This window comes from Sceloporus undulatus, chromosome 3 (genome assembly GCF_019175285.1).
Source record: "Sceloporus undulatus isolate JIND9_A2432 ecotype Alabama chromosome 3, SceUnd_v1.1, whole genome shotgun sequence".
In the NCBI taxonomy this organism is placed as follows: Eukaryota; Metazoa; Chordata; class Lepidosauria; order Squamata; family Phrynosomatidae; genus Sceloporus; species Sceloporus undulatus.
The window spans coordinates 106,748,479-106,774,012 of record NC_056524.1 but is presented as its reverse complement, the minus strand read 5'-3'; the positions used below and the strand labels follow the sequence as shown (position 1 = coordinate 106,774,012).

General features: G+C 38.1%; 1 protein-coding gene across 3 annotated transcripts in view; it reads left to right on the top strand.

Annotated features, from left to right (window-relative positions):
* The window catches only part of TMCO3 (transmembrane and coiled-coil domains 3), a 25,940-nt gene extending 1,141 nt beyond the window's left edge, over window positions 1-24,799 (top strand). For all 3 annotated transcript variants that reach the window (XM_042457548.1, XM_042457546.1, XM_042457547.1), the window contains exons 2-13: window positions 2,474-3,351; window positions 3,848-4,027; window positions 4,565-4,756; window positions 6,896-7,024; window positions 8,540-8,632; window positions 9,710-9,896; window positions 11,531-11,648; window positions 12,429-12,624; window positions 15,634-15,784; window positions 19,476-19,555; window positions 20,889-21,038; window positions 24,039-24,799. In XM_042457548.1, the coding sequence (XP_042313482.1) occupies window positions 2,830-3,351; window positions 3,848-4,027; window positions 4,565-4,756; window positions 6,896-7,024; window positions 8,540-8,632; window positions 9,710-9,896; window positions 11,531-11,648; window positions 12,429-12,624; window positions 15,634-15,784; window positions 19,476-19,555; window positions 20,889-21,038; window positions 24,039-24,152 (2,112 nt within the window). In that variant the 5' untranslated portion in view covers window positions 2,474-2,829 and the 3' untranslated portion in view covers window positions 24,153-24,799. The remainder of the gene's footprint in view (window positions 1-2,473; window positions 3,352-3,847; window positions 4,028-4,564; window positions 4,757-6,895; window positions 7,025-8,539; window positions 8,633-9,709; window positions 9,897-11,530; window positions 11,649-12,428; window positions 12,625-15,633; window positions 15,785-19,475; window positions 19,556-20,888; window positions 21,039-24,038) is intronic.
* Window positions 24,800-25,534: the final 735 nt, after the last annotated feature.

The following is a 25,534-nucleotide window of genomic DNA, read 5'->3' as shown; positions in this document are numbered from 1 at the left end:
ATAAATATAAAATAAATAGATTAAACATTGAAAAGGGCCAGTGCTCCAGCCACTAGACCACACTGCCTAAATAAATATGAAGATAAATATAAAATAAATAGATTAAACATTGAAAAGGGCCAGTGCTCCAGCCACTAGACCACACTGCCTAAATAAATATAAATATAAATGGCAAACCTCCTGTGAACAAATCCTGCCACGAAAACCCCATCATAGGGTCGCCATAGGTCAGAAACCACTCAAAGGCACACAACACACACCTGTCCTTGTAATAGTTAGGTAAAACAAGGAATTTCAGCAAGTGTTGCTTGTTAGCTGGTTGTGTGGCAAGTAGCGCCTACTGAATTTCCTCCTTTGATACATTAAAGGAACAGGAACCCTCTCCAGTTTTCAATCTTGCAATCCTGGTAATATGGAAAGGTCTGTGAGGGGTGTGGGTAAGTTGGTGAATTGAACAGCTTTTCAAAATGAGATAGAAGAGACTTACGCATAGACATCTGGTTCATACTTGGCACAGGCTGTTCTAACTGGAGTCTTGGTACTTTAATGCAAAAAGCTTAAAGTTCAAGCTTAAATCCAGTTAGTGGTTCCAGCTAGTGTAGATTCATTGGGTCAGTGACACTTGCATAGGTACTGTATTGATTTACCAAGTTCCCTGTGATTCAGTGTATCTACTCTAGGTGGAGCTAGAGACTGGATTTAGGCCCTAGGGGTGCTCAGTCCCTTACATGCTATCTGAGATTGTATCCACACTGCAGAAATAATCCACTTTCACACCACTTTAACTGCCATGTCTCAATGTTATGGAATTCTGGAAATTGTATTTGGAGTAGCACAAAGTTCTCTGACAGACAAGGCTAAATATCTTACAAAACTATAAATCCCAGAATTCCATAGCAGTTAAAGTGGCACTAAACTGGATTATTTCTTCAGTGTGGATGCAGCCTAAACTCTAGCTGGTGGGTGTCTTCAACTGTCTGCTTGGGGCCGACAGATACTTGAAAAGGAAGGGACCAAATCCCATCTCATCTTGGAAGCTAAGTAGGGTCAGCCCTGGTTAATACTTGAATGGGAGACCTCCAACAAATAAAAGGTGCTGTAGGCTACATTTCAGAAGAAGGAACTGGCAAATTCTTTGCCTAAGAAAAACCTATGAAATTGATGGGGTCACCATAGATCGACAGGCAACTTGGATACACACACATATAAAGTATATTTGATTATTATACAGAAAAGAAATTTCATACTCCTTGACTAAGAATATGCTCTGTCTGCATAAGACCTGGAAGAGAAGAATAAAGATTAGGGATTCATGGTCCTGTTGGGCAGTGGACAGATACCAGCACAAGTGAGATGAAGTTCAGAATAGGTGTTCCTGTCCAGAATAGGAGGGTTTGAGAGGAATGATTCAAATGGCTTGACCAATAGAAGAGAAGGAAGAGAAGATGAGGAGTTCCAGACAAAAAGGGAGACACGATAATAAAAGCATGACAACAGAGATGACAGTGAAAGATGATGACCAGGGACATTAGTGACAGGTGGATTTTGTGGAGAGGAGAGTGAAATGATAGAAGGGACAGATCAGTTTGGGTACAAGGAATGGGAAAGGAAGAGGGAAGCATGGGAGCAAATGGAAATAACCAACATTTGTGCAGCTTTAAATTCAAATATGTTAAATCTTGAGAAGAAAAATAATGGAGTAGTGAAAGGAGAACCTGGAAGGGCCATGTTTTCAAAACCTTGAGATAAATGAACATTTTTCAATGGAAAGGACCACATTCGCTTGGGGGATAATAATAAAATAATATTTTTTATTTTTTTTTTGTATCCCACCTGTCTATCAGAGATAATGAAGCCAGTAGTGAATAGGTGGAGAGCCCAAAAAGGGTAGGGCTTTTTGCCATCTCCTTTTCTCCTCTCCCTTTCAGGCCTCAGGGTTTGGCTGTAAAGCTACATGTGTAAACAGGGAAGAAAGGTAAAATGTGAGATGGCCACATAGGCACAAAATGTAAACATTGAGAAGAAAGTAGTATCGAATCAGGAAGTGGGAGAAAGAAAGAATAATTGAAAGTAAGAGCAGGAAATATAGAGAATATGAGAGGAGCATGCAAAAAGACATATGTTGGAGGCAAAATGGGTTGTGGAAGGATAATCCTGTGCTGGTGAGAGGGAACACAGAATGGAGTATATATGGAGAGTTCTAACATCTTCAGCCTTCATGTTGGTATGAGTTAGGGGACAAAAGACAGGGCTCTTTCCTTTTCTGATGCTCTAGTAGCATTGTACCTGATGAATAATGTTGCTAATGTAGGTATGGATTCCTCAGACTCTGCAAATTCAGCCTCTTTTGTTTTTGTGTTTGGGAATATGTGTAGAAATGCATCTCTATGCCAATAAGATTTTTTTAGAAGTTGAAAAATCTGGATTGTAGTTCCTGTAAGTAATCTGTTATTTTACTTGTTTTTAAAAATAGGATTGAGATTCTCATTCATTCTCTCCTCGTAAGAAGATCAGACAAACCATTCAGCTGGCCAGATTCACAGAAGACAATTTCATATTATCCAGAAAAAAGAAAGATAGAATATTCCTGAGTGGAGTTGATCTTCCCAGCATAATAGATGCTAGCTAATGCTATGTTTTGGATGAAAAATAGGCTACAAAAGAAGACAAAATTTCTAATAAAAAAGAATACAGAAGAGCTTGCAATGCTTAGCATATTTTGTTTTCAAGCTTTCCGGAGGTTGAATTCATATTTGGTTATGTGGTCCAATAGTATACTATGGATGAGAGCTAATTTTTATTAATTAGTCTTGCTGCATTGTATTTGAGATGCAAAAAGCATATGACAGAAAGTGGGGCATAACTTCTGAGTGCTTTCATACAGTTAGCACTAGAAACTGGACAATGAAAGTAATGGGATTTATTTGCTTTTGGATGTTAGTGTTGTTACTTTGCTGTCAGCTGATTACCTCTGCAGAACATGATGATATAGTGAAACATGCAATAAAGCTGCATCGTGGGAAAGGAGCTGCTATGACGCAAAGGAAACAGTGGCTTGTAGAAAACTGCAGAAAGCTATCTGGACTCCTGCGTCAAAAGAATGTGGTTCTCAACAAACTAAAAAGTGCAATAAGAGCAGTGGAAAAGGACCCACAGCTGTCAGTTGAAGAAAGGACTTTTCAGGTCCACACATTTGAAATTTTTCAAAAAGAGCTCAATGAAAGTGAAAACTCTGTCTTTCAAGCGATCCATGGACTCCAACGGGCGCTACAAGGTGATTACAAAGATGTCGTGAACATGAAGGAGAGCAGTCGGCAGCGACTGGAAGCCTTGAGAGAAGCTGCAATAAAGGTGAGTTCTCCATTGCATCAAACTAAATGGTGAAAAAATAGCCTAACAGAAACAAGTAGGCTGATTTGGACCAATCTGTCTGCTAAGCTTGGAGTATGAATAAGACTGTTGTGATGAGTCCACTGGATAAATAAACAAGCTGGAGTTTCCTGGGGAAAAGGCTAATTAATTAATAAATTGTGGTTTCGGTTAGAAGAAATGTAGCTGTATTCATGTTCTCAGTTCAAGTATGTGTAAACCTTCCCTCTTTTTATTGGAGCCCTTAACAACTTAAAATGGGTTTCATTGAGGATCTTGTATTTGAAAGATGGTTCTAGGGCCACAAAAACCATGGAAAGGGGCTTCACAAAAAGCTCAGAGTTGCTCTGCAACTTTTAAAAAGTTTTTTAAGTTTCCAGTTTTTAAGGAAGAGATTTGAGAAAGTGAAATATTGGGTTTTTTGTTTGTTTGTTTGTTTTTTGCTCTGAAAATAATCTTAGCATTTTAATCCTAATAGGAAGAAACGGAATATGTTGAACTTCTAGCAGCAGAGAAGCACCAAGCTGAAGCCCTGAAAAACATGCAGCATCAAAATAAAAGCCTATCCATCCTTGATGAGATTCTTGAAGATGTAAGGAAAGCAGCTGATAGACTGGAAGAAGAAATAGGAGAGCATGCTTTTGATGACAACAAGTCAGTAAGTTTATCCAGATATTGATATACAGTAATAGCTATCTAGATCTGTTACAATATAATAGCAATTTGCCAGCATTATACAGTTACAGTAATTTCACTCGGGGAGCAGATAGTAACAATGGTTATATTTGCTGAAAGAAAACAAGGGGAATATTAATGCTTACATTGCTTGCTGGAAAACAACTTAAGAATATGGAGTATTTTGGCATAAAAAAAGAAATTGCATGTCATCTTTTAGTAGTGAGAGGAAATTTCTTTTTTAAGTTCTAAAAAGAAAACAAAGAATACTGAGGGTTGCATAGAGTGAACCCTCTCCAGTAATAGAATGGCTTCTGCCAGGTAAGGACCAATTCCACTTTCTGACTTTAGTCCCTGTACAGCCTCAAAACATGCTCCTTAGAGTTGAGAGGGACTCAAAAGCTGATATGGGGTAAGGCCTGCGAGTCTGCAGACGGGAGGAGGAGAAAGTCTGTCCATACAGCAATGAACTTTGCCATAACTAAATAAAAGTATTGATAAATCTTTGCTTCCTTGACAGGTGAGGGGAGTAAATTTTGAAGCCGTTTTGAGAGTGGAAGAGGATGAAGCAGATACAAAAAGAAACATTTCAAAAAGGGAAGTGGAAGATGATTTGGGTTTAAGTATGCTTATTGATTCACAAAACAATCAATACATACTTACAAAGCCTAGAGACTCAACCATTCCACGTGCTGACCATCATTTTATAAAGGTGACAGGCATCTTTGAAAAACATAAAAGCTAGCATTCAAAGATATAGCCGTGTTAGTCTGTAGAATCAGTACGTAGAGAGATCTTGTAGCACCTTTGAGACTAACTGAAATAAAGATGTTGGCAGCATGAACTTTTGTAGACTTCAGTCTACTTCCTCAGATGCATATAGTGGAGTGGAAACCATATATATGCCATTGGTATGTGAGAATCTCAATTGAAAATCAAAATCCTTTGTGTATGGAAATGAAGTAGCAAGTCCAGTTTTAACAATGGTCATTAGTGAACAAAGACATTGTAAACTGGCCAGTGTGTATGGAAATGAAGAAGCAAAATCAGTTTGGAAACTAGTCTGTAGGTGAAGAAAATAGATGAGTGTAGAACGCTCCCTGAGGATGGGGTCAGATAGCGTTGAAATGTGTATAGTGAGTCAGGAAGCCCTTGTCCCGGTTAATCCATTGCTGAGGGACTGTAGTTTATGGATGAATTCCAATTCTGCTGCTTCTCTTTTCCAGTCTACTTTTGTAGTTCTTTTGTTCAAGGACTGCTGTTCTGAGGCCTTAGATGGAATGCCCAGGAAGATTGAAATGTTCTGCCACTGGCTTTTGTGTATTCCCATTCCTAAAGTCTGATTTATGTCTATTTATTCTCTGGCACAAGGACTAGCCTGTTTGCCATATGTAGAGTTCTGATGGGCACTGATGACATAGTGTGGCATAAATCACATTGGAGGATGAACATGTGAAGGTTCCCCTAATAATGGTGATGCCATTAGGTCTTGGATAAATTTCCTGTCATCAATGCCCAGTTAATCTCAAAGGTGCTACAAGCCCTCTTTCTACATAAAAGCTAGCAGTCTGACTTGACTTTTTATAGATCAACATTTCAGGAAATCTATTCAGAATGGCAGACTCCCTGTCATGTAAACCAAAATGCTGGGTTTAGAAAGATGACAATCAGTTAATAGTTATCATCATGGCTCTGTGCTGTGTTTACAGTAACTATTTGGTCTAACAGCAACATAAAAAATGGATGTGTAATTCGTAGTAGGATTAATTTATTTCTAAGAGTTGACAATACAAATATCAGACTACTACTCTGTTTTACAAGTAAAACCAAATATGTTTTGAATGTATGAATAATGGGAGCTAGGGAATGAGGACTTATGTCCTATGTATTCTATTACATTATGGGATTGAAGATTTTTCTTTTGATGTAAGTATAACCCAACCAGTATAATATTTATTGTGATAAATTGTATAGATTTATTTATTAATGTTTTTAATGATGTTTGTTATTCCCCTTAAACCTATTTTTTAGCAGAAAGGTAAGATAAACATGAAAAAACATATAAATGAATTTATTACTTGAATATGTTTCAATGACCCCCCCCCCCAAAAAAAAAAGTAGGAACGCTATTTAGTTAAATAGAACTAAGGAGTTAATCATATGGAGTTTTTCCCATGCAGAAATGGGATTTAAAACAGGGAAATCTCGCAAAATCAGGATAATTTTCACATGACATCATGGGCATTGAGCATTAACACAAAAATAAACCACATAGAAAGTGGACAAATCTGCTTTTTACTTTCGAGATTGTCTTGAAAGTAAAAAAAATGCTGATTTTGTCTACTTTCAATGTGGTTTATTTTTACGTTAATGCTCAATGCCCCTCACAAGTGTAAAAACAATCCTGCTTTTGCAGGATTTTTTCTGCATTTCAATCCTGTTTTTGTATGGGATTAGGCACTTAGCCTCTCTTGTGATAAACTCCTAAGAATTGGGAAGGTCTTCAGTTAAGGAGTAACATTACTATCTAATGTTGAGGCTGAATATGAGCCATATTTACTCGAGTATAAATCCTATTCTAGTCAGGGCTTATTTCTCTTGGAAGAAAAGGGAAAGAAAGGGGTATGAGTGGAAGGTTTTCTCTTCATCTTATTTTATGACCAGTTTAGAGTCTAAGAAATAAACAGGGTCAAAGATTGATAGTGAACAGTGATGATCCAACAAATTAAATCTGTTTTTTCCTGGATTAAGTAGCACCCACTATTGTGAATGAATGATACTTCCATATACATATTATCATATATCTGGAATCATCTCTAGAGAAGAATAGTCTTTTTATTTTATTCATTAGGATATTGTGACCATAGGAATGCTATCCTTGCCTTGTGGCTGGCTGTGTACAACAATAGGTTTACCAACTATGTTTGGATACATTATTTGTGGAGTGCTCTTGGGACCATCAGGATTAAACAGTATCAAGGTAGGAGTATATTTTAAAGATAATTCATATTCTCTGTGTGTTTGTGTGTTAGATGTATGTTCACTATTCAGGAATTTTGAAAGCTGTATAGGCTATTGGCATGTAAAGAAGAGTGTTGGAGTAGGTGAGTTTTGCATCATTTCCTACCTTAAAGTTAATGAAAATAATGCTTTGTACAATATTTGTGTCGTATTTCTAGACTACCATATATACTTGACTATAAGTTGAAAAATTTATGCCCTAAAATTGGCCCTAAAGTTGTGGGCTGACTTATATACAGGTCAGTACAGTAATACTGCTTAGAAACGTCCTGAAAGAAGCACCACCCATTGTGTCTTGGCAGTGATTTCTAAAAGAGCTGCCCAGGCATATTTGTGTGTGTGTCTGTGAGAAAGAGAGAAATAAGTGATTCCTTTCTCAGTCCAATGTTAAAACCCTCTCTGTCCACCAAACACCCCATTTCCCCCCACTTCCTTCCCTTCTCAATTGGATGTTAAAACCTTCTGTCCCCACCAAACACTCCATTTAATTCCACTTCCCTCCTTTCACAATACAATTTTAAAATCTTCTCCTCTAGCACCAGGGAAGTGGTGTTAGGTGGTTGGGAGAGGTCCAGAGAAGGAGGGAGGGAAGAATGTTTTCTCCTGACATCCTTTGTTACATGCCCCTAAGTTTTACCCTCGACTTATCAACCGATCATATCAAAATCCATGATTTTGGCTAAAACCTGAGTTCAAATTGTACATGAGTATATATGGTATGTCAGATAATTTGGGGTAATGAGGATTAGATTATTGGTTTTACTCAACTCAATATGAAGAAAATAGGATAATACTGAAAACTAAAACTAGAGACATTTTAATTGTTTTTATAGCAAAATAGATTTGCCAATTAGAATGCTTTTATTAATTCTTGTTCCAGTCTAAAGCTCATCAGAACCCAGTGTATATGCAGAACTCTGCATTAACAAGATATCCCTTATTTAATGTAACAGTAATTAAACATTAATGGTGGTAGGTTCAGCTAAATACAAATAATACACAAGTAGAAAACATCTCATGGACAATAGCTTTTTAGACACTTTAATGACAATTCTTTATCTTCCTGCTTCATAATGAAATCTTTGTATGTATAATTCTTCTATATATCCCCCCTACATATGGGTTTGCATAGTATATTTTCTTTTTCATGACACATTTCAAACCCAAGATCTGTTGTTCATCTTACTTGAGAATCATCTTTCCTGGTAACATTTTTACTGTAGTGATTTTGACCCTTGTTTTTTCCTGTTTTTTCAAAAACCACAATCTAATGGGGTGATTTGGTCCATATATGCTTTTACAGGTTTTTAGGAATCAACCAAATTTTTAAATCTTGGATTTTTTGGAAATGGGATGTAAGCAAAATATACACATAAGGAGCTTGCCCTCTGGATACACCATGTAGTCTTGTATGAAACTGTTAAAAATGTTGTAAGAAGACTGTATCATATTGAATAAACTTTTATTTTTTCAGTCAATTGTCCAGGTAGAGACACTGGGAGAATTTGGTGTATTCTTCACATTGTTCCTGGTGGGCTTGGAGTTTTCTCCTGAAAGGCTAAGAAAGGTATTGTTTCACAATAGTCACATGCATAGATATTACAATTTCTGAAGAGGGAAGATAGAAAGTCAGAGTGAATGTTATATTAGAATGTTTTAATAGAAACTTTAAAGACAGTTTCAATCCATATGTGCCGTTCTATTAAGAGAAGGGAACTTTTCATTTGTGGAAGGGACTTTGATCAAATGGAGAATCCTGATGGAGGAAGGAGGGCAATTTTTGCCAGTTGTCTAACTTCCCCCACTCAGTAGCTTGCAAATGCTCTGATTATCTAGGAAACCCACTGAAGCAGAAAAAGATGTGATGATGAGAGTTGCAGAGAGAAGGAGCTTTGGCAAAAAAGGTGAGAAGTCCCTCTTCTTTAGAGTAGTTTCCCATGACTGGAATTCCACTCATGGAAAGAATGGATTACACCTAATGTTGGTTGGGGAAAGAGTCTTTGGAAATATAGGACTGTATTGATAAAAACATATATTTAGTATGTCATTTGTATTATTATTATACAAGTTGGAAATGTATTGCTGTAATTTTGAGGTTTAAGGATCCTAGCCTTGATTCTAAATACCTTTTTTATTCTGATATCAAGTACCTATTCCTGTATAAACTGCTTCAGAGAAATTAGTATTGTTACACAGCTTGATTATAAATGAGTGCAAAAATGGGATGTTTAAATGGTCATGCTCATAGTTGGAAGACAAATTAACTGTTTATTCCATATACAACTATTTGCCATTTGGAATAGCAGATATTGTAATACTGTTCCACTTAATTTAAACAACCTTGAGGACCAGGTTTATATTCAGCAGTTGTGAGTGTTCAAGCCCATAGTATATTTTAATAACACAATGATTGTGTGTACCTGCATGTGTTCAAATATATACACATCATATTGTCTGGGAATTCATACTACTCAATATCATTAAAGGCTGGAAATTGAAATTGACAGACAGGGTCAGAGAATTCTTGGTGTCTTACACATTCTGAATTTTTTATCTGCAGTAAGCACTAATGTGATATTGAAAACAATATTTTAAGAATACTGAAACTGTATTAGTACAATCAAAGTTAATATTATTTTCAAAGGTGTGGAAGATATCATTGCAAGGACCCTGTTACATGACACTTCTGATGATTGCATTTGGCTTACTGTGGGGACAATTGCTACAAATTAGAGCCACACAGAGTGTGTTCATTGCTACTTGTTTATCATTGTCAAGCACACCATTGGTATCCAGATTCCTTGCAGGGAGTGCTCGGGGTGATAAAGAAGGTAGGTGCAATTTAACTACTAGATAGAGTAGTCCCATGTAAACTTATCTACTGTACTTGCTGGTATTATGTGCTGCCAAATTAGCTTCAACTTAGGGTGACTTTATGTATTAAAGACTTCTAGTGGTCTCTGTTGTTAACAGCCCTACTCAGGTCTTGCAAACTCAGAACCCTGGCTTCTTTTAATTGAGTTCATCTGTAATGCAGTCTTTCTTTTTTTCCTACAACTTTTCTTTTAATTTTACCGACCTTTCCATTGAGTCATGTTATCTCATGGTGTGTCCAAGTACAATGACCTCAATTTAGTCATTTTAACTTCTTGATAGTGTTCAACAGCCTGAAGTACTGTTCTACCAAAGGCTGCCTGACTAGCTCTAAATTTGTCAACTTTATAGTATCCCACAAAAGTGGATGGTTCCTTCCACCCCACAGCCTTACCAACATCCTCAATTGAAGCTGCTACTCTATGTTGCAGCCTTGGGACTTTTCCAAAGTCATAACACTGATAAATACAGGCCTTCAGTCATCTGGACAACACTTGTTTAGATGCCTACAGGGAGAAAGGCAGGATTAAATAATAAATAAAATAATAAATAATAAAATAAAATACCTTGAAAAGCAAATTAGACAAAGTCATGAAGGATATGGCTTTCAGTGGCTGTTAGTCACAAACTATGTATGCGCTCGTATTATTCCTTTTCCCTCTTTTCATCCTGCTGTCCAAAGTGGCTGAATGTGATACTGGAAGAAGGCATTACTGTAATTAGTTAAAGTTATGGGAAAGGACAGTCTGCAGCACACAAGTGAAAATGCAGAACATTTTTATTGTATACATATGCTTTGATCCTTTCAGCTTTTCATTAATATGTAGGTTAGACAGAAATGATTTGAGAGCCAGCATGGTGTAGTGCTTCAGTGTTGGACTAAAACTCCTGGAGACCAGGATTCAAATCCCTGTTTAACTGTGGAAGCCTACTGGGTGAATCTGGGCAAGTCATACTCCCTCAGCAAGAGAAAGGCAACGGCTAACCTTTTCTGAATACATCTTGCCAACAAAACTCTAGGATAGGGTTGCCTAAAAAGAGTTGACATGAAGACACAAAACAACAGAGAGAAATTCAGAAAGCTGAATCTGGCCAGAGTCTGCTGTATCTTTGTGTAAAACAAACATTTTCAAGGTATTCTGGAAAGGGAATTCAGATGAAGTTCTAGGAAGTGATTTTGAATATTACATTCACTATGCCTCATGCATCTTGAAACATGGGTGTGCACATTTGAATCTTGAGAAAATAAAACGGAAAACAGACTTTAAGGACTGTGTCCACAATATTAGGGTCAGGAAGGCAAAATGACCACTTTTTAAAATTGCATTCAGTGAGTAACATTCTAAAATTCACAACTTGACATAAGGAAATAATTCAACAATATGAAGCAGAACTTCAGATGCATTTTCTTGGATACAAATTTTATTTATTCCTTTACACTTTGACCTGCTAGTGTTTGGATAAAATGGATACATAACAAATACATTATTATTTGAATTAAGAAAGTGACAAATTCTCATTAATGAATTAGTAGTACAGTAATATTATTATATTGTCTATGCATACTTCTTTGTGCTCTTTTGTTGAACAGGAGACATAGATTACAGCAGTGTTCTGCTTGCAATGTTGGTGATGCAGGATGTACAACTTGGCTTGTTTATAGCAGTCATGCCAACTCTAATTCAGGCTGGAGTTGGCACGCATTCCAGGTAACAAAGTTCACCCAAGTGCTTCTGTTCATTACATTTTCATCCTTCTCTTCCCCCAAGAATCTCAGGGTGACATATATGGTGTGTTTTATTTTGCATACATGTTTTTTATTTTGCTTCATGCTTTACCGTTTTAAAGTGTTTGTATTTAATCTCACATCCAATAGCTACTTTGCTATAAATCTTTATGGTAAGTACATATATGTTATGTTGGAAGCATTTCAGAGATATGTTTGAATTAGGCCTGTAAGTATACTGAAGTTGCTTGGCCAGTTTCTTTTCAACAGTAAACAAGTTCCTCTTCTTCCATCTCCAACTGGTCTTTGGACTGTCTTTACTTTGATATGTATTTTGCTGAAGAGGGATTGACCAGTGTACTGGTACATGCTGTCATTTGGATACGCATACGACATTGCACTAAATCATATCTGTTGTCCTTACGATTTAAATTTTCAATACATCAAAATAAAAAAAATACATTATTGTTGAAGTTTTGCTTCAGTGGAAAACGTTTCAGATATTTCGGTTGTTACTTCAGTAGTAACAGTACGTTATCCTTTTAAAAAGTGTAAACCAGGGGGAATAATCTGAACCATAATTGTTGTCTGAAGTTCATTCATCTTTAACCTTTTAAATTTTTGTTCAGCTGTAAATGAAACTGTAAATGAAAAATACAATGTGAGCACAAGTTTTTTTTAATATAGAAGGTATTTTTACAATTTTAGAGAAACCATTTAGAATTATGAGGCTGAAACTGACTTTCTATCTTTCCTTTTCTAGCATTATCAAGGAAATAATGAGAATATTGATGCTGATTGGACAAATTCTCTTTTCTTTGGCTGCTGCCTTGCTTATATGTCTTGTTTTAAAGACTTATCTAATAGGACCCTACTACCGCAAGTTACATGTGGAAAGCAAAGGAAATAAAGAAATTCTAGTTCTAGGAATATCTGCTTTTATGTTTCTTATGCTAATGGTAATTTTTGCAAATACTTATATTTATTGACATGCATCCGATATAATAATGCATTTTTTAAAAAATCTCACGTAATTGGGGGAACAGTAGAGTTCAGTTACAGGAAAAGGTTTATAGGTGAAAACAATTTAGTATATACACACACATTTAAATAAAGTTTCATCTTTTAAAAACTAGAGGTTTAAAAGTGGAGTCCCTGCTGGGAAAACCAGTTACTCCTACCAGCTGTTCTCAAATGTATAGCTTTAATTTCCTTCCCTTTGACAGCTGTCCTTGTAAATTTCTACATAGAGGAACTGGTATTATTTGAAACTTTGACATCTGCCCTAGTATCTTATGATGCACCCAAGAACTCAGACGTTTTGAGATCATCCTTCATTTTTATCTGTTTTAGGGACACCTAGATATCTCTGAAGAACCCTACTTTGGCTCAGTAATTGAGATTTCCAAAACTCAGTAGGTGGCAGTTGTCTTAGGTGTATCATAATAGAACTTGAGTCTTCCTTACACGGAATCCTGAAATCTGAAATAATCCAAAAGCTAAAACTTTAATAATCCAACACTAAAACTGAAACAGGCTGTGTGTGCCTGTCTACAAAAGGCAATGTAAATAGCATTTGCCTTTGGAATCCCTTACTGAGCATGCATGAAAAGCAAAACAAAGAGCAAAGGGAAAGAACATTAGGTTGCTTCACCATCTACCACCAGCATGTTAAAAAAAGCATAGCTCTATATAATAATAATACTTAATTATATTTATTTATTTATACCCCACTCTATATGTAAGGCCACCAAAATGGAAATTATAAGAAAAGTGGAAGCTTGTAAAAGACGGGCCTGAAAGAGATGGGCCAAAAGTGCTGCCTTTGGGCCGATACAGGGTGATGGTGTTCAGATGACATACATCCCCAGATCGGGCTGAAGTTGCCCCACAGCCAAACCTGACACAAAAAGGAGCACAAAAGAAGCGCTCCTTGCCAGTGGTCCATTGCCGAATGTTGTCTGGTCACCACAGTCCTGTGCCAAACGGAGAATGATTGGGGCATATCCTTTTGCCCTGTCTGTTCGAAGCCAAAGAAAAAATCCCTGGGTGCATTTTGGAAGAACCCTTGATGTAGTCTCTAGGTTCAAATGTTTTTGTACTTATACAAGGCTTACCTGACCTGGTTGTTTGATTTCACATGTGCATATTGTTGTTTTTGAATGAAAGTTTGATGAAGCATGTTGAATTGCTCTCCTTTTTTTGTGATGTAGGAACCTATCACTGTTCTTTCTACCTCTGGTACCAATGTTTCTGTCAAAGAAGTAATGTCCAGGAATATAGCTACTTTGTTAACTGAGGCATACCTGTATACGTTAATACAAAAGGTAAAAAATCCAAGCAATACCAATTTGTTACTTAACTATGGCAAGAAGAAATAAATACAATCTGAATTATTCTGAGTTTGGTCCAGTTCCATGTAGAAACCTACGGTGGTGGTAGTAACAATTCATTAGTTAAGGGTTACCTACCTTTTGACTTTTCAAGATTCAAAATGTGACTTATGAGACAAAAATAATATGAGCTTAAGATCCATTTTGATGTCTTCAGTAGTCAACATACTTAGTTACCTGGGCCATTCTGATATCTGGTACGTCATGTCAGCTTGCCAACTAATAATCATCATTCAATGCCTGATGGAAGGGAGAATCCAAATGGTAACTACAAATGGTCCAGGCAAGACAAGGTAGGGGTCTATGCTATCTTTCCTCTCCAGTAAGGTGTAATGAAGATGCATAGCAAGGTGAACGATTTGAACAAATAATGATAAAGAGTTACTTTAAGAGAACTATCCATTTGTACTCTTTAGCTGCTTTATTAATGTTACAGCTTTTGCTTTATGCTTTCATTTTTGGCCTCTCATTATCAGAGAGATACTTTTTATTACTGCAATCAGAATTTAGATATGCCTCAGTTTAAAGTAGATGTGTTCCAGGATATTGCTTCTTTAGCAGAAAAATTTATACTACAGGCATAAATAACATAGAAGGAATACAGAAACGTTCCAACAAAAAAAGAAAAGCAACTCAGTATGTTTCATCAAACTTGTTATTCAAAACAATATATGTGAAATGTAAAAAATCAAGTCAAGAAAGCCTTGCATAAGTAAATACGACTATTTGAGATCTTCTTCCAGAATATATGCAGGGATTATATTTTTCCCCACTAGCCCTTGTTTTCACTATGTGGTTTTGTCAGTTCTTTCCACTGAAATTGCCTATAGCACGTGGCATTTGTTGCCTCTCTCTCTCTTTCCTTACACATACACACATACATTGTCAGTTTAGGCAATCATATCATGTATCTTACAATATAGGCTGTGGTTTATGAAAGTTTAACATATCATTTATTGCAGTGTCTTTGGTACTACAAGACTCTTGATTTTTTTTGCTATAACATATTAAAACAATTGCCTCTATGTCTTATAAAACAGCTGGACATTAAGGAATTTTCTGGGTGCAATAGTGATTGATATGGCACAGCTCATGATAGTTTGCAAAATCATTTAAATTCTAAAAAATCTCAGACTTCATGTGATTGGACACTTGCAACAGGACTATTGTGTCTTCATACTAAATGCATTTACCAGTATATAAAAAGACCTTGTTCATGGGTGAAGGCAATGTGATCTCATAGCCAGAGTACTGAGTTTGTATTTCTGTGTATTTAACAATATGTGTAAATGTCTTCAGGATTAGCAGATAAATCTTTCACTGTGGCAATATAGGCCAGATTAAAAAACAAACAAACAAAGAATCACTTCACAAAGATATATACATTTTTGAAGTCATCAATAATTGTTACATATGTATGTGCTCTATGCATTGTTATTTATGAAACTGTAATGATAAAATGTTCATTAATGAAGTAATATTAGATGTAATATGTTGTTTTGAAGTAAGTTGATTAAAAAAACATATTAGCACATAGAAATTAGTGACACTGTACTTCTTTTCCCTACCTAACAGATCACAGAGTTATTGGACGTTTCAATGGAACTGGGATGTTTTCTAGCAGGAGCACTTATTTCTTCTCAGGGCCCCGTGATTACTGAAGAAATTATGTCCTGTATTGAGCCTATACGGGACTTTCTTGCCATCATATTCTTTGCATCTATAGGTAACTGGTTACAGAAACATATATAAACAAAATTTAATTTTATCAGCTTAACAGGAAAAGGAAATGAATATAATTTCTGTAAAAATGAGTAAAATATTAAGTTATTCTATTTGTTGCTGCAAAACCTCTTGGTACCAATTAGCTGGAGTTAGTGTGATGACACACAGCCCTATTCTCTGAACAACTACAATATTAACTATCAGATCACAGTCGGAAGAACTGTGGAATTCTGTGACCCAATTCTTGTAAATTTTAAAAAAATTAGAGTACAGTGGTCCCTCGGGTTACGAAATTAATTCGTTCCGCGGCTAATTTCGTAACCCGAAAAAACCTTCGTAACCCGAAACAATAAATCCCTATGGGATTTATTCGTATCCCGAAAAATTCGTAACCTGGGTAATTCGTATCCCGAGGTACCACTGTACCATAATACTTGGCACAACAAAACATTTTTGAAACTAAGGCCTGAAACAGACGGGCAGACAGGGGCGACTTCTGGCTGCTCAGGGTGTGTGGTGTTTAGACGTTGCATGGCCCCAAACCACATTAAAGCCGTCCTGGGGTTGTTCTGGGGCTGCCTTAGGCGGCCCAAAAAAAGCAGATGTTTTCCGCTTCTTTCTGCAGTCCATTTGGGATCATGGCAGTAAGCGTCCTTGGGGCTGTGGCATGTGGTTGCTGCAGCCCCAGGGCAATCGGGTTGGGAGCATCTTCTGGCTGCTCCTTCCTGCCAGTCTGTTCCGCCTCTAAAATGATTTTAGTCTTAGGCACAATATTTGTGATCTGACAAAAAAAGTTGTCCCTTTAACTATAACATCTCACAGTCCCTTGAACTGAGAAGAAGTCCTAACAGTTAATGATATTTAAACCAGGGGTGGCCAACTTGTAGAAGTCTGGGAGTTGCTCATTCCACCCACTGAAGGCTGTACCTATTCATCTGGCTAAGCTGCCCTGGCAACACATATTTTTAACTTTTAAAAAGCCCCTCATGTCCTCCAGTGAGTGTGGGGACAAACTCTTGGCACATGATGGCTTCAAAATGTCTTCAAGGAAATGTGATCTTCAAATGCATCATTATGCGCTATGTTGAAGCAAATTTATGACTGGTTTTCCCAAATATTGGGAGAAAAACTATTCACATGAACCATGAAATCTAAAATTTAGTTGACATGAGTATTATCCCTATGCATATGCTAAGTCTATTTATTTTAATTGAGCACACACCTAAGGATATGACTACAATTTACTTGTTAAATCTAATTAGACTGATATAGTTCCTAGAGGTTTTAGATTTAATCCATTTAAAAATACATTGAGCCTTTGGTATCTGCTGGAGTTTGGTTCCAGGTTCCTCCGTGGATGTGGTGTGGATGTAGTGGCTTAAGTGGTTAATACGCTGACTCTGCTGATTGAAGGATTGACAGGTTGGCAGTTTGAGGCCTGGGTGCTGCGTGATGGGGTGAGCTCCCATCACTAGTCCCAGCTTCTGCCAACCTACCAGTTTGAAAGCATGCAAATGCAAATAGATAAATAGGTACCACTTTGATAAGAAGGTAAATAGTGTTCTGTGCAATCATGCTGGCCATATAATCACAGAGTAGTCTCTAACAACGCTGGCTCTTCAGCTTAGTAACGGAGATGAGCACAGCCTATGATCGGACACGACTTGACAACCTTGTCAACAGGGAATGCCTTTACCATTTACCTTTCCTCCATGGATACCAAAATCCACAGATGCTCATGTCCTATTTAATACAGCCTATTTAATACAGTTATGTAGTACAGTGGTGTATCTTATATAATAAGATATAAAATGGCAGAATCAAGTTTTGCTTTTTGAAATTTATATATTTTTAAATATTTTCAAGCTGTGGTTGGACAAATCTGTGTATGAAAGATCTTTTCCAACTTACTCATGTGAAAACTGCATACTAGTCATGAAGCCTTTTGATAAATTAATATTTTAGATCTTGGAGAGTTGTAAAATAGGTCTAACCATTTACAGGTACTTAAGATTTTTCACTGTGTGCCAACTAATTAAATGGTAACAATTTCTAAGAATGTATGTTTTCCCCCCATCTAATATTTCACCTTTAATAAGCTAATATAAATCACCATATCTGCAGCCCAGTGTAATTTAAGCCTGTTTAGGGAGCCAGTTTGGTGTAGTGGCTTGTCTTTGATTACAACTCTAGAGACCAGGGTTTGAATCCCTGCTCAGCCATAGAAACCCACTGGGTGACACTCTCTCAGCTTCAGAAGGAAGGCAAATGAACAATTTGCCCACAAAACAAATCTTGATAAGAAAATTCCATGATAGGATCACCATAAATCAGACACAACTTGAAGGCAGACAACAACAGCTGAGGCCTATTTATTTGGAATGGAAGTCCTACCTTTAGACAATTCATGTTTCCAAATGATTTTCCTTAAGATTTTTAGCTTTAGAGGACACTAGAAACTTGTTTCAGGAAATAATTAAAGCCAATTGCTCAAGTTTCATTTCCCTTCTTACCTTTTCCTCAAGTACGTACCCATCTCCTTTTCCAGATCCCAGTTTTAGCCTGCTCCTTTGCCTACATGTTGCTCTCATACGTCAGAGGTGGGCAAAATGCAGGCCATAGGGACCTCCAACACTTCCTGCACTTCTGGAACCTTACCAGTCCCTCTCAACACTCCTCTTTTATTCATAAAGGTTGGTCATATCCTCCAAGGGAAATTAAGATTTGGTGTGTTTCACTACCTGTTTTGGGCCCAGTGCCAAAAACACCTTGGGAGGACATAATGAAATTGCTTTGTTCACCACTGCTGAGGTGTGTGTGCGTGTGTGCTTTCAAGTTGCCTGTCAACGTATGGCAACCTTGTTAATTTATCATAGGGCTTTCTTTGGCAAGGTGGTTTTGCCAGTTCCTTCTTCTGAAATATACCCTACAGCACCTGGTATTTGCTGGGATTCCCATTCAAGTACTAACCTGAGCTGACCTGTTTAGCTTTCAAGATCAGATGGGATTTGGGATCTGGTGCCTTTAGGATATTTAGGCCCCTCCTTGAAGGTACAGGTAGCTTTTTCAAACCATCATGCTCCAAGAAACTTTCTGGATCAAAGCTTAGATTCCTGAATGCCTTTTCCAGAAAGATTTCTTGTTACTGAGGTTGGTCTACATCTGGGGCAGAGTTGGGGTGGTGTGGGGTCAGGCCAGGCCCCTGGGCAGCCCAGCTCATCAGGGTCACTACAGCCCTGTCTTCCTGCCTCTTGCCATGGAAACATTGCCTTAGAAGGAGGAAGTTGGGAAAATGGGGAACGGCAGTAATAGTGGTCCTTGCTCATTGCTGAGAGATAAAGAGATGGCACTGATAGCAAATCTAGCCATTCTTTTGAATGTCTGCTGGAGCAAAAGCACAGTAGGAGAATGAGAATGAGAAAAATGCCTATGTTGGAAACTGCTCTTACAATTACTTAGAGAAATCCCTATTTTTGATTATTATTTTAGATTTATATTATACTACTCTGATAATTGATGATAATCTCATAATTATTACAGCCTAAATATTATTAGGCTATAGAGCTCTAATAATCTAATTAATTTTTAAAATGTGGCATGTTCTTATTTAACAAGTGATACGAAAGATGTTTTTATGTGTTGCCGTATTTAGAAAAAGTTCTGAGAAATGTAAAACTGTTCTTCTCTTGCAGGCCTTCATGTTTTCCCTACATTTGTAATATATGAAATCACAGTCTTGCTGTTCCTTACATTTTCAGTGGTAATAATGAAGGTACTTACATTTTATTATTTTATAATAGTATTAGATATTAAACAGCCTAGATTGCTCCATTTAGTGGTGCTACCAAATATACCTAACTCTGCAGACCACAGCTGGCCAAACATCACTATTGTGGTTGTCTATGGCTATGGGAAGGATCATCTTTTTGAGTTTATCTTTTGGGCCTCCTTTCAGAAACCCAAAACAAATATGGAGTTCTTAATCTAGTACTGTATGGCTTAAAAATGCAAATTGAAGACAAAAGAGAAGCTTTCCCTCTGGAACCAAGTTTTATTTTAGCTCCAATGATGCAGCTTTCTGAATGCACAGTAACACCTAATACAGATTTTGGAATTGGTATTAAATATATGTTTTGATCTCTAGCGATACTATGAAACTCTAGACTTGCTTTAATGTACAAAAAAAGTTATCTTGAATTCTATGGAAAATGCTTTTTAAAAATTTTAAGAGCGGGTATAATAAGTTGGCTGTTTTTCTTATCTTAATTTTTTGTCAGTTTTTGCAGATTATCATTTTTTCACAGTTGTAAGCATTGTAAATTAATATTCAGTTTTCTTAAGATACTGATAAAAGGTCATATCCTGATTTGAGGCAAATGGAGTTCCAGTTATGCAGGAGCACTTTCCTGCTCCATCTTCCCAATTGCAAAACTCTCTCCAAGCTTTCCTGAGTGTTGAAGTGCATAGAGGAAAATCAGTGAAAATTGGGTTGGCAGCAGATGTGAGCCTCTGCCTGGTTTTTAGCCATTTACTATCTGATACCCTCTCTGTACTGTTTTCCAAAATTTTGCTGAAGACCACTTACTTGCCTTTATAGCAATAGCAGCTTCATTTATATACTGCTTCATACCACCTAAGGCAGTCTCTAAGTGGTTTACAAGTGTAAGTTAGTGGTAGGCTGCAAAGGGAGGGGGAAAGTAGAAAAGCATCAGTGAGCAAACTTCTCTTTATATAAACTCAGTATATAATGCAAAACATGACAGATGTAAATGTATTTCATTATTCTACTATATTTCATTCAAATCTCTCTTACTTTTTCTGTTCCCCCAGTGGCCTGTAGTGAACTTCATTAAGGAACTTTTTACAATGATATTATTTTTAAAAGGTTATGTTCCTGCAGAGATGGGGGATGTGTGTCACCATAAATGTTGTTGGTCTCCAGCTCTTATCACCTCTAGCCATTATAGCTAATGCTGAGGGATGTGGCCAGCAACATCTGGATGGCTACCTATTTCCCATAGTTATTTCACTGAATTCTACTGTATTTTGAAAAAGAGTGCATTTTGTTCTGGTGTGCATTTTAAAAAAAACAATGTCTCTCAAAGTTTTTCCTGGCAGTACTTGTCCTTTCTATGATTCTTCCAAAGAGCAGCCAGTATATCAAATGGATTGTGTCAGCAGGATTGGCTCAAGTCAGTGAGTTTTCTTTTGTCCTGGGAAGTAGAGCACGCAGAGCGGGTATAATTTCTCGAGAGGTGAGCTGTGCTCTTCTTTCAGTGTTTTATATACTGAATCATATAATAAAAGTCTGTTTTATAATGGGTAATTATGAATTACTGCCTTTGCCCATACCAATATTCTCCCACTCCTGAGAACAACATTGAATGCACAGTTTGGGTGCCCACCTGTCAGTGCAAGTAGGCAAGCTCAAACATGAGATAAGGCCTTTTGAATACTTGTCCCCTAGTTCTATTTATATGTTATGTGGATTTAAAATTTTTTTTGTATTTTTTGTAATTACATTTTATACTCTGTCTTAGAGAAATTTGTCCGAAAAATTAGCTTCTGATACTTTTCTCTTTGAACTTGAGAGGCTGAAAAGTGAGCAGAGGAGAAAAAAGAAGATTAATTCTTTGTACACCAACTAGTTTTATAGTTTAAATACCTTCAGTTGTGTCTTCCACTGCAAACAAAAAAAAGGGGGTCTGTCTTCATTTTCACATGGGTAGAAAAGTTGTGACAGGTGGGGAGGATTTAAGCATTAAAACTTACACTCTCATCTGTGCTAGCTTCATCTTGCTATTTCTAAAATTGTTTTTCTTTCTTTTAAAAAATGTTGGGAAGCTTCAACACAGCATAACCTTGCTATATCTACGTATTCAGAAAGCTAGCCCCTACTAGTCCCCTACTTTTTCTAATAACCTTATATATGTGGGCTAAAAAGTAACATTGCAACTCCCAATAAAGCAACTGGGCTGTATTGAGACCTAGCCCTTTATAAATAGAAAGGCTCAGTCTGTTCACTGAAGGTTTATGCTCTGGAGCTGGGAACTTGTTGTTGGACAGGGGTATCAACTTTTTGTGGTTGCTCTCCTCCTCCCTACATTTCCCAGTATTACACTGCTCTGGAGGATCACCCAACAGTGGTGTGACAGGGTGTATGTGGTTTGCACCAATGGCTTCCTCCTGAGAAGGAGGCTGCTATTTATTTATTTAGGTATTTATATCCCACCCTTCAGCCCTAATGGCTCTCAGGGCAGCTTACAATTATTATTTTTAATCAGACAGTTCCCTGCCTTCAGGCTTACAATCTAAAAGACACGAAACAAAAGAAGAAGGGAATGGTGGAGGGAAAGGGGATGAGGTCCAGTGGTTCTTCTCTCCCTCTGAGGCCTGGACCAAGGCAGATGGATTGGAGGGAGGGCTCTTCCTTCTTCCAGGCTAGTAATGATGGAGCTGGACCTGCCTGGTGAACTCCCTCTCAGGCCGGCGGATGGCAGTTATGGAGGGCGGAGTCTCTTCTTTCAGGATAGTCCTGATGGAGCTGGACCTGCCTGGTGAACTCCCTCTCAGGCCGGCAGATGGCAGTTATGGAGGGCGGAGTCTCTTCTTTCAGGCTAGCCCTGATGGAGATGGACCTGCCTGGTGAACTCCCTCTCAGGCCGGCAGATGGCAGTTATGGAGGGCGGAGTGTCCTTCCTTCAGGCTAGTCCTGATGGAGCTGGACCTGCCTGGTGAACTCCCACTCAGGCCCGCGGATGGCAGTTATGGACGGCGGAGTCTCCTTTCTTCAGGCTAGTCCAGATGGAGCTGGACCTGCCTGGTGAACTCCCTCTCAGGCTGGCGGATGGCAGTTATGGAGGGTGGAGTCTCTTCTTTCAGGCTAGCCCTGATGGAGCTGGACTTGCCTGGTGAACTCCCTCTCAGGCCGGCGGATGGCAGTTATGGAGGGCGGAGTCTCCTTCCTTCAGGCTGGCCCTGATGGAGCTGGACCTGCCTGGTGAACTCCCTCTCAGGCCGGCGGATGGCAGTTATGGAGGCAGAGTCTCGTCTTTCAGGCTAGCCCTGATGGAGCTGGACCTGCCTGGTGAACTCCCTCTCAGGCCGGTGGATGGCAGTTATGGAGGGCGGAGTCGCCTTCCTTCAGGTTAGTCCTGATGGAGCTGGACCTGCCCGGTGAACTCTCTCTTAGGCCGGCGGATGGCAGTTATGGAGGGCGGAGTCTCTTCTTTCAGGCTAGCCCTGATGGAGCTGGACCTGCCTGGTGAACTCCCTCTCAGGCCGGTGGATGGCAGTTATGGAGGGTGGAGTCGCCTTCCTTCAGGCTAGTCCTGATGGAGCTGGACCTGTCTGGTGAACTCCCTCTTAGGCTGGCGGATGGCAGTTATGGAGGGCGGAGTCTCTTCTTTCAGGCTAGCCCTGATGGAGATGGACCTGCCTGGTGAACTCCCTCTCAGGCTGGCGGGTGGCAGTTATGGAGGGCGGAGTCTCCTTCCTCTCAGGCTATTGGGGCAAAGGAGAAGGGTGAGTGTACCCTCCAAGCTTGGCGGTGGCAGTGACTCCTTCCTCAAGAGGAAGCCACTGCTGTGGTGAAGATGAAGGGAAAGTGCTCCCTCCCCTCCTGGCACCACCCTCCTCCACTCAAGGTGACATCATGTGTGGGGGTGCCATTGCCCCCCCAATGCTCCAGAGCAGATTTTCAGAGAGGCAGGAGCTACAGGAGTAATCAGCCAAAGTTATCTCCCCAATTCTTGAGCAGGCATGACATATGGACCGATGCCTTTAAAGGACAAAAGGCATGCTCCTTGTCATAAAATGGGACATGCCATTGCATCTTGGTTTTCTTTGCGTTAATTCCAAGTTCGTGTAACAGAAACAATTATGTACATCTGTGAGTAGTGATGCTTCAGTGCCCAATTATACTGATTAAAATCCTAATCTAAATTTGTTGTTGTTGTCCTTATTGTTTTCTGCCTTCAAGTCATTTCTGATTTATAGCAACCCATCATGGGTTCTTTTCGGTAAGATTTGTTCAGAGGAGGTTTACTGAAGCCCTTTTGCCAGACATCTCTCATTTTCGTCTAGTCATGTCTGATATCCACCTATGATATAATATATGTATATGTGTGTGTGTGTGTGTGTATATATATATATATTAGTTGTATCAATTATGTAAAATTAAGTTGATTTCATACATCTGTTATTCTTAAGGAAAAAATGTGAAAGCAACTAACATTGTCCTTGCTAATTCCTAGGTCTACCTCCTTATACTGAGTGTGACGACTCTAAGCCTGTTACTTGCACCAGCCCTCTGGAAAGCTGCACTTATGAAATGTGTACCAAGATCTGAAAGAAGATTAAATTTCTGAAGATATTTAGTACAAACATTTCCATGAAAGAAACAGCTTTATATTCATTACATTTCTTATGATTTCTTATGCAGCAAATGAAAATACGTTTATGTTCCCAGCTTAGTTAGAAGACTTACATTTACATTTCCCCCCACAATTAATATTCTAAGTTTGGGAATATGGACGGATATAATTTCTGACAAACTGATTTTGTAGAACTTGGTTTTTAGATGTCCACAAATTCAGTAATTGACTAATGTGCCTTTTTGATTATTATTTTCAGTCAGTGCAGAAAATGTTATTAACATATATGGTGCCCATGGTACTGTTTAAAGAATTATGTAATGAGTTAGTAACCAAGTTTATCATCAGAAACATTTTCAATGCTATGTAAACTTGAGTTTTTCCATTCCAGGCTGGAAACTGTTTCAGCTGAATAACGAAATATTTTTCCCCAAGTGTTATTTGCTCTAATTGATGCATCTTAAATAATGTAATTATTTGTAACTTTGATATCTTGTCATATTTGTGTTTTGACAAATAAGTTTATTGTGATCAAGTGATTTCTCAGTACAAGTACAGGTATCAAAAATTACTTGTATTGATCATGCTAACTGTTCAAAACCAAAACACCTTAGAATTAAAACTATTTTTTGGAGGATTCATTTTGTGTTTAGTGTCATTTCACTCAGTAACACATTTGGCAGATACCAAGAAGGTCTACCCATCTTGGGAGAAAAGCGATATACATACATTCAGTAAATAAATAAGAAACAGCTTGAGTTTTTAACTCAGAATTTGAAGTCACGTTGAATAAATATTTCAGTCTCCATGTCAGTTCTTAAAGCTAGACACTATTAAAAATTGGCAATGTACTATTGAGGTACAATGCTCTCTTTCAAATACTGAAAAAATATGTTTCTTTAAAAATCTTAGAGACTAGCATTGTTGTTGTTTGCCTTCAGGTAATTTCCAATTTGTAGCAACCCTATCATGGGCTTTCTTGGCAAGATTTGACCAGAGGTTTGCTGTTGCCTTCCTCTGAGGCTGAGAGAGTGTGATTTGCCCAAGTGGGTTTACATGACTGAGCAGTTATTCAAACTCTGACCCCCAAGAGTCCTAGTCCAACACTCAGACCACAATACCATGCTGGGGTTGGTGGTCAGTATTTATACAGTGTCATTTTGATATTAGAGCATTGGTTATTCCCGTTTTCTCAATTTGTCAGGTAAAAATAATGGTAGTCCCAAATAAGCATTTATTTAGACCAGTGGTTCCCAACCTGTGGGTTGGGACCCCTTTGGGGGTCGAATGACCCTTTCATGGGGGTCGCCTAAGACCATTGGAAAACACCTATTTAATTACAGTTATGAAGTAGCAATGAAAATAATTTCATGGGT